Genomic DNA, 10006 nt, shown 5'->3' on the forward strand with positions numbered 1-10006 from the left:
CCTCTGAGGCTGGGACTCTAAACAGTGTTCTGTGCTCGTCTGTGCAGCCAAAGACAGAACAGTTAGCATGTTTTGATCAAACTTTCATCATGGCATTAGAGCGTTGTCGCTTGCGAAATCAAAATGACGGTGCCATGAGTGGAAGTTTACAGATTAAGGGGCGGTAATATCATAATGAGATCCCTGTGCCACGTCACCAAGGGAGCGAAATCAGAGGCGCTTGTTTTCTCAGACGCTTGCAGAAAAAGGCTTACCTAAACAAAGTGATTGGTAATTATTTCAATTGTGCATGCTCTGTTTTCGAATTCTGAGTGCAAAATAAGAAAATATGTGTTGGTTTAAATGCATAAATTTTGTTAATGCTTTTGCTGTCATTCATATGCGCATCAGCATTTTATCCACTATTATTTTCTCTAAATATCTGTAAACAGGAGTTTTGTTGCTCTTTTAGACTTCAAAGTTAATTTCACCAAATCAAAATGTGATTCTGCACCACAGATACAGATCATTTATTGAAACTAAACTGCAAAAACATCTCCTTCAGAAATTTCCATGGTTGTGACATCACAACCATGAGCTCATTAACATATTACCGCATATATTTACATAGTAACACCCACTCATTATTCAGCAGCTCGACTTTGTGTGACAAACAGAAATAGAGAGAGTTTGCCAAATCAAAGCAGAGGTTGTTAGGACATAAAAACTAAATGTTTGGTGCTAGAAAAATTCTTACCTTATCTAAGTATAATATATGAACAGATTCACATTCATTGCAATGTGATTTTTTAAGGGAGTCTGAGTGGTATCAGCAGAATAAGGCCTGCTTCAGACAACACCAAACATCTTAACTTTGTTAAGATTCCCAGCATTCCTGTTCAGCACACTGAACCATATTGACATATTATGTGGGACCGGACCAAGATGCCTGGGAAAAAACATGCAGACTAATAATTCAAATGTGGCTAAAAACCACTTTATTGTGGGTGCCGACCATAATAAACAACCAGTCATCATTTACTCGCTCATGCTGTTTCAAACTTATTTGACTTTCTTTCCTCTGTGGAACATGAAAGCAAAAATGTGGAAGTGGATGGTGATTTTTTTTTACTGAAAAGCTGCAAAAATTGACATTAAAAGCCCCATCTTGAAGCCGTGTGATTGATCTCTAAAAAAGTCATTATTTGCTGAAAATGTGACATATTTCATCAAGTCCAACTGCAGATGACATTTAAGAGCTACAGCAAAAGGGATTTTCAGTGAATAACCACTTAAACATCAGTACGTTCCTCTCACAAAGCATCATATCACTTCAGAAGACTTGGAATATATAGTGTAGGGTAGAAGTATAATTGCATCTTAATTATGCATAACATGGAAAACAATACTTAAATGAAGAGTTCAGCCAAAATGAAAATTTGCTGAAAATGTGCTCACCCTCAGGCCATCCGAGATGCAGATGAGTTTGTTTCTTCATCAGATTTGGAGAAATTTAGCATTGCATCAGTGTCTCAGCAATGGATGCTCTGCAGTGAATGGGTGCCGTCAGAATGAGAGTCCAAACAGCTGATAAAAACATCACAATAATCCACAGCACTCCAGTCCATCAGTTAACATCTGGAGAAGACAAAAGCTGAAACAAATCCATCAAGACATTTTTTTTTAAACTTCAAACCATTGCTTCTGGCTAAAATATGAGTCCATAATCCATAATAATGCTTCCTCCAGTGAAAAAGTCCATCTCCTGTTGTCTCTCACATCAAAATCCAGCCACATATTTGTTTAGAGTTGTTTTGGCTTGTAAACGCTGCTTGATCTGTGCAGATTTCTCTCCTGATTCAGACAAGATAACTTTTTCACAAGAAGCGTTATTATGGATTATGGACTCGTATTTTAGTTAAAAACCTCTTAATGATGGATTTGTTTCAGCTTTTGTCTTCTCCAGATGTTAACTGATGGACTGGAGTGCTGTGGATTACTTGTGGATTATTGTGATGTTTTTATCAGCTGTTTGGACTCTCATTCTGACGGCACCCATTCACTGCAGAGCATCCATTGCTGAGACACTGATGCAATGCTACATTTCTCCAAATCTGATGAAGAAACAAACTCATCTACATCTTGGATGGCCTAAGGGTGAGTAAATTGTCTGCAAATTACCATTTTTGAGTGAACTATTCCTTTAAGCATTCTACAAAATCTCTTTTTGTGTTCAACGTAAGAAAAATAGTCACATAGGATTAAATGGACTCGGCTGAATGATTCCTTTAAAGAACATTTTCAGCAATTATGTTTTGAAGGGAAGTGCGCAAAGAACTCTCCGAGAATTCGGTTGTCAGGGGACCAAAACAAACCTCGCAGAGGCACAAACACACAGAGGAAAATCCAGCGCAATACGAGCCAGCGTGAATCATCAATGCTGCAAAAGGACAGGGAACATTCCAGCGGCTGCTTCCTGCGCTTCCCACTCATCCGTACGGATCACATGTCAAAAAGCCCAACACAGCGGCTCTAACTATCAGCTCTCGTGCCTATACCGAGGCCTTGTTCTTCTGGGGCGTAAGACAAGCGCGAGTCTGACGGCCAGCTTAGTTGCAGCTACCATCCTCATCCAGACTGCTGAAAAAGGAACGAGCGGGATCCAGAGAAGAGCAAAGATGTGTACAAAAGAGTGGGAGTGAGAAAAAGCTAGTGGAAGAATGATAAACAGTGGCACTCACAGCTCTGTTCATGTCAGCAGGGAAATCTGGGATCCTTCCAAACGGCAGGCAGCCGACGCGGCTCGGGGAAGAAGCGCATGGAGTCCTGAATCATGCCTTGATTACAAAAAACGCCAGCTGGGCTGCGAGCCAAGATCCCCGAACGCAAAGAAAAGCCCTGCTAACGGATCCCGCCGCTCACCCGTACGGCGCAGCCTCTCTCTCTCTCTCTCTCTCTCTCAAGCTCTCGCTCATAGTTAAAATTACCCCTCACTCCCCCACCCACATCTGCGGTCATACCCCTGAAAAACTCCACAAATCACATCCATTAATTTCATGACTCTCAGTACAGGATTTTTATTGTTACAGTACTAATGTTTCAAGAATGAAATTTTGAATTCAAGAGTGTTGAATAGTTGAGGACATAGAAGAGTGTCCTCAACTATGGGTGCATTTGGCTCAGTGAACCTTTTGAAAACCTCCCTTTCACACTCTCAATAGTCAATTTAAAGGAATAGTTCATCCAAAATTTACTCACACTCATGTTGTTGCTTAATAGTGTTCCTGTGGCTCAGTGGTAGAGCATTGCGTTAGCAGCGCAAAAGGTCGTAGGTTCCATTCCCAGGGAACACACATACTGGTAAAAAATGTATAGCCTGAATGCACTTTAAGTCGCTTTGGATAAAAGCGTCTGCTAAATGCATAAATTATTATTATTATTATTATTAAATTATTATTAAGTTATTAATAGGACAAGGTTGAAGCAGGGGTTGAAAAGATTATTACATCATAAAAAAGCTAAATAAATGAAAATCATACATTATAATAAAATACAATTTCTAAAAAGATTAATTAAATTATAAAAATGCTAAATAGTAAATAAATAAATAATACAACTAAAAAAATTTAATCTTTTTTCAAATTTAATTAAAAAAATTTAAAATTAAACACTTTCTTAAAAAGAAGAATTGATTAAATCATTAAAAAAAGCTAAATAAACAAAGAATAAATAAAAAATAAATTCTAAATTAAACACTTTCTAAAAAAGAAGAATTGATTAAATCATTAAAAAAGCGAAATAAATAAATAAACAAACAAAAAATAAATAAAAAAATAAATTCTAAATTAAACCATAATCATAAAAAAATCTAAATAAATGAAAATCATACATTATAATAAAACAAAATCTTTCTAAAAGATTAATTAAATTATAAAAATGATAAATAGTAAATAAATAAATAATACAACTAAAAATAATTAACAAAATACACATAAAAAAAAAGAATTAATTAAATCATAAAAATGCTATATAAATAATCAAACAAAAATAAATAAAAAATACATTCTAAATTAAACACATTCTAAAAATTAAGAATTGATTAAATCATAAAAATGCTAAACAAAAAATTAAACAAAGAAATAAAAAATAAATTCTAAATTAAACACTTTCTAAAAAAGAAGAATTGATTAAATCATTAAAAAATCTAAATAAATAAATAAACAAAGAATAAATAAAAATAAATTCTAAATTAAACCATAATCATAAAAAATCTAAATAAATGAAAATCCTAAATTATAATAAAACAAAATCTTTCTAAAAAGATTAAATTATAAAAATGCTAAATAGTAAATAAATAAATACAACTAAAAAAAATTAACAAAATACACATAAAAAAAATAGAATTAATTAAATCATAAAAATGCTAAATAAATAAATAAACAAAGAAATAAAAAATAAATTCTAAATTAAACACTTTCTAAAAAAGAATTGATTAAATCATAAAAATGATAAATAAATAATTAAACAAATAATACATTCTAAATTAAACACTTTCTAAAAAAGAAGAATTGATTAAATCATAAAAATGCTAAATAAATAAATAAACAAATAATAAATAATACATTCTAAATGAAACACTTTCTAAAAAAGAAGAATTGATTAAATCATTAAAAAATCTAAATAAATAAATAAACAAATAATAAATAAATAAAAAATAAATTCTAAATTAAACACTTTCTAAAAAAGAATTGATTAAATCATAAAAATGCTAAATAAATAAACAAATAATAAATTCTAAATTAAACACTTTCTAAAAAAGAAGAATTGATTAAATCATAAAAATGCTAAATAAATAAATAAACAAAGAATAAATAATAAATTCTAAATTAAAAACTTTCTAAAAAAAGAATTGATTAAATCATAAAAATGCTAAATAAATAAATAAACAAAGAATAAATAATAAATTCTAAATTAAAAACTTTCTAAAAAAAGAATTGATTAAATCATAAAAATGCTAAATAAATAAATAAACAAAGAATAAATAATAAATTCTACATTAAAAACTTTCTAAAAAAATAAGAATAGATTAAATCATAAAAATGCTAAATAAATAAACAAAGAATAAATTCTAAATTAAACACTTTCTTAAAAAAAAAGAAAATAAATAATTTGTTTACCGGCTCGTCATTTACCGTGAACTTGCAAATGTGCCATTATTGAAATATTAATTTAAAAACTCACGCTGTTTCAAACCCACAGGACAGGGGTGATGAAAAGTTAATGATTAATTAAAGGATAAAAATGTAAATAAATAATAAAGAAACAAATAAATTAAATATTTTCTGAAAAACAAAAAGATGAAATAATTCAGTTGTTACCCTGCATATCATTAACCGACATCAGAGAACTGTGAAATTAAATATAAATTAAAAAGGTCTGGATATATGGATCAATATGACTTTACCGTCTGAGTCTGTTGATGCACTGAATGGATCTGAACAAGAAAAAGCATCTGAAACACTCACATCGTCCTCCAGCAGACAGTGTCTGTCCTCACAGAAGTCCATGAACATGATGTGATGCTCCTGGTGTTGCATGATGATTCCTGTAAGAAACATCGACGATTCATGTGTGTGTATATACACTGCAGTACAAAAGTTTGGGATCAGTAAGATTTGTAATGATTTTAATGAAGTCACTTCTGCTCATCATGGCTGCATTTATTTGATTAGAAATACAGAAAAAAACTGTAATATTGTGAAATATTATTGCAATTTAAAATGACGGTTTTCTACGTGAATATCTATTAAACTGTAATTTGTTCCCATGATCAAAGCTGTATTTTCAGCATCATTACTCCAGTCTTCAGTGTCACATGATCATTGTTAGAAAAGATTTGTATTTTAAATAAACGCTGTTCTTTTTAACTTTATTCATCACATAATCCTGAAAAAAGTATCAGTTAAAAAAAAAAAAAATATTAAGCAGCACATCTGTTTCCAACATTGATATTAATTTAGCATATTATACTGATTTCTGAAAGGATCATGTGACACTGAAGACTGGAGTAATGATGCTGAAAATACAGCTTTGCATCACCGGAATAAATGACATTTTAAAGTATATTAAAATAGAAAACCAGTACTTTAAATGGTAAGAATATTTTACAATCTTGCTGTTTTTTTCGCCAAATAAATATAGCAATTATGACCAGAAGAGGCTTCTTTAAAAAAAAGAAGGAAAAAAAACATTAAAGGGGTCATATGATGCGATTTCAATTTGTCCTTTCTCTTTGGAGTGTTACAAGCTCTTGGTGCATAAAGAAGATCTGTAAAGTTGCAAAGACTAAAGTCTCAAATCCAAAGAGATATTCTTTATAAAAGTTAAGCGTCAACCACGCCTTCCTAAAACGGCTCGTTCTAACACGCCCCCACATGTCTACCTCACTGTGTGGGAAGATTTGCATAACACCGCCCAAATGTTCACGCAAAGAAAGAAGGCACAAATGCCTCGTTTGTAATGGGTTTTAATGTTTTTGTCTCGTCGCTCCGGCCGGAACACGGCATCAACAGTATGTGAGGGGCGTAACATTTCCGTCACACGCTTGAGGTATTCGGCCAATCACAACGCACTGGATAGCTGGCCAATCACAGCACACCTCACTTTTTCAGACCAATGAGCTTTGTAAAAATCGACGCGTTTCAGAAAGGCGGGGCATAGAGGAGAAACAATAATGTACAGTATGTGGAAAATAATGTGGTTTTTTTTTTACTTTAAACCGCATAAATACATTTCATTACACCAAATACACAAAATAATGTTCTTTTTAGCAGCATCATATGACCCCTTTAAAAATCTATATATAGACTGGCAAAGCGTGCTTTTGTTGCATATCAAAAGGAACAAACTTGATTACAAGCAAAAAAACATAAAGAACCCCAACTGAGCAGACAGACACAGTATATTCATACATGTAGTGCTTGTATTTGATAAATATACCATGGTAATTCAATTGTATTTAAAATACAGTGTCAGTATGTATCATTATAAATATGAATATATCAAAATACCATGGTAAAGCAGCAATGCCTCAGTATCAAGTGTCTTTTCCTGGCTGTTTAACATTCTAAACCTACAATATCATATTTGTTTATCATACTAATAACTAGGAAATCCATCAGCTAGACTAGCAATCAAATCAGCAATAAACAAACAAACATAAACCAGCTTAAGTTAGTTTACCACATTAGTCTCCTCAGCAGGGTTTTGATCTATTTTACATACAAAACGATTAAAACTTTTCTCACTGCTCAAAAAAAATCACTGTATTTTAAAATATCTGGGATGTGGTTTAATTTCTTGCTTATAAGTTATAAATCAGTCAATCTGTTTTGCGCTGTAACGTTAGCTTCGCAATCACGATTGTAGCCAGGCAATATTTTTATGGCAGTTCAGACATTAGAAGATAGAAACGATGATCAAACGAGATAAACTGAACCAGATAAACCAGTGCTCGTGGGTGTGAGTCGATCTGCTTACCTGCAAAACAGGTAAAAACACAACTTCTTGACTAGCAGACTGAACTGAGGCCTGAGCGGCTGACGTCACTGGATTTGGCGCCACAAAACGCGAAACCACGTGACCGATTGTTGTAAAGCCTTGAAACTTTATCCTTTGCGCTTATTTTGTAGTTAGAGATATGGATTTGATATATGGATTTGTTCTCAATACCCCTCTGTATATAGTTCATATTTTTTTGTTTATTTATTTATTTATTTATTTATTTATTTCCTTCCTTAATTTGCATTTTTTTTACAGTCATTGTCTTTTTGAATTTATTGACATTTTTGCTTTTATTGTCAATTTGTATGTGAATTTTCACTAAATAGAGCAAAAAAAAACAAAAACGTGAAACCACGTGACCCGAGCTGCCACGCAATTCATTCTATTAGCAAGCGGCAACCTCCCGCTCTCTCTCGTGAAGCCAACACGGAAGTGACTTAAACTGTAATTCATCGACTGGCCGCTAGAGGCTGGCTGCAAAAGGGAGTCAGTCCCATAGACTCCCCATGTTAAAATGCCCAACTTTACAGCAGAAAAAAAACGTGACCGATTGTTGTAAAGCCTTGAAACTTTATCCTTTGCGCTTATTTTGTAGTTAGAGATATGGATTTGATATATGGATTTGTTCTCAATACCCCTCTGTATATAGTTCATATTTTTTTGTTGATTTATTTATTTATTATTTCCTTCCTTAATTTGCATAATTTTTTTTACAGTCGTTGTCTTTTTGAATTTATTGACATTTTTGCTTTTATTGTCAATTTGTATGTGAATTTTCACTAAATAGAGCAAAAAAAAACAAAAACGTGAAACCACGTGACCCGAGCTGCCACGCAATTCATTCTATTAGCAAGCGGCAACCTCCCGCTCTCTCTCGTGAAGCCAACACGGAAGTGACTTAAACTGTAATTCATCGACTGGCCGCTAGAGGCTGGCTGCAAAAGGGAGTCAGTCCCATAGACTCCCCATGTTAAAATGCCCAACTTTACAGCAGAAAAAAACATGTTTACAGCCTGGTTCAAACAATTATTTTGGTTTATATAGCTAATGTTGCCCTTCATGACAACTGTGAGGGTGTGAATTTTTTTATAACTCATCCGTTTAAATTATATTAAGCCTTAAAATCTAAGGGTGACGTCACGGACACTACGTCCATGTTTTTATACAGTCTATCTGTCTTCAGTTTTTTTTGAGGAAAGCATTCCAGGATTTTTCTGCATATAATGGACTTCTATGGGGACCAACAGTTTGAACTTCCAAATTGTTTCAGTGCAGCTTCAAAGGGCTCTACACGATCCCAGCCGAGGAATAAGACACTTATCTAGCGTCATTTTCTTTAAAAAAAATAAATAAATACATAAATAAGCATATATATAGTTTTTAACCACAAATGCTGGTCTTGCACTACTTGGACTAAAATTTAAAATATATATATAAAAAAAAAATGTATTATTTTTTTTTTTAAGAAAATGACGCTAGATAAGAGCCTTATTCCTCGGCTGGGATCGTGTCGAGCTCTTTGAAGCTGCACTGAAACTGTGACTTGGACCTTCAGCCCGTTGGTCCCCATTGAAGTCCATTATATGGAGAAAAATCCTGGAATGCTTTCCTCAAAAACCTTCATTTCTTTGCGACTGAAGACAGAGAGACATGGACATCTTGGATGGCATGGGGGTGAGGAAATGATCAGGAAGTTTTTATTCTGGAAGTGGGAACTACTCCTTTAAAACGTGCGAGGCTTCCGGTTTCATCTGTTTTATTGTAGCTGTACAAAAGCTGTCCGTAACCTCGTAAAATAAAAACAGTGTCCTTGTTAATAAACTATCTGATGGTGGGTTAAATGTTCTTCATTTTACGACTTTCAACCAAATTTTAAAAATGAATTGGCTTAAAAAACTTTTTAACAAATATTTTTAACAAAAGTATTTTCAATACTGTCCCATGTTATTTATTTGAAAAACTTGGGGGCTTATTTATTTATTTTTTGTTGCCGTGTCCTTATATAACTGGTATAACTGCTCCGGTAACACTTTACAATAAGGTTCCATTAGTTAATGTTAGTTAATGTATTAACTAACATGAACAAACAATGGACAATACATTTATTACAGTATTTATTTATCTTTGTTAATGTTAGTTAATGAAAATACAGTCGTTCATTGTTAGTTCATGTTAATTCACAGTGCATTAACTAATGTTAACAAGCACAACTTTTGATTTTAATAATGCATTAGTAAATGTTGAAATTAACATTAGCTAAGTTTAATTAATGCTGTAGAAGTATTGTTCATGCTTAGTTTATATTGACTAATGCATCTTATTCTAAAGTGTTACCGGTGTTTTATATGGAACAGTGGTAATATCATTCATAATTACAAGAAATAAAAATTGGGTTCGGCATAACATATTAATTGTAAACCAGCTTATTGACAAGAATGGGCAATTATACACTTACCCTAATTTT

At 32.7% G+C, this 10006-nt stretch overlaps 1 protein-coding gene across 2 annotated transcripts in view; it reads right to left on the reverse strand.

Annotated features, from left to right (window-relative positions):
- The window catches only part of ccdc9b (coiled-coil domain containing 9B), a 38389-nt gene extending 30780 nt beyond the window's left edge, over positions 1 to 7609 (reverse strand). Inside the window, exons 1-2 of one of the 2 annotated variants that reach the window (XM_016474163.1) lie at positions 7519 to 7609; positions 5505 to 5584 (exon numbers count right to left, since the gene is read on the reverse strand). In XM_016474163.1, the coding sequence (XP_016329649.1) occupies positions 5505 to 5576 (72 nt within the window). In that variant the 5' untranslated portion in view covers positions 5577 to 5584; positions 7519 to 7609. Of the gene's footprint in view, positions 1 to 2720; positions 2945 to 5504; positions 5585 to 7518 lie in introns of those variants that run through there. The other variant, XM_016474164.1, reaches the window with a different exon arrangement.
- Positions 7610 to 10006: the final 2397 nt, after the last annotated feature.

The sequence above is a fragment of the Sinocyclocheilus anshuiensis genome, unplaced genomic scaffold, assembly GCF_001515605.1.
Source record: "Sinocyclocheilus anshuiensis isolate Anshui unplaced genomic scaffold, SAMN03320099.WGS_v1.1 scaffold208, whole genome shotgun sequence".
Classification (NCBI taxonomy): Eukaryota; Metazoa; Chordata; class Actinopteri; order Cypriniformes; family Cyprinidae; genus Sinocyclocheilus; species Sinocyclocheilus anshuiensis.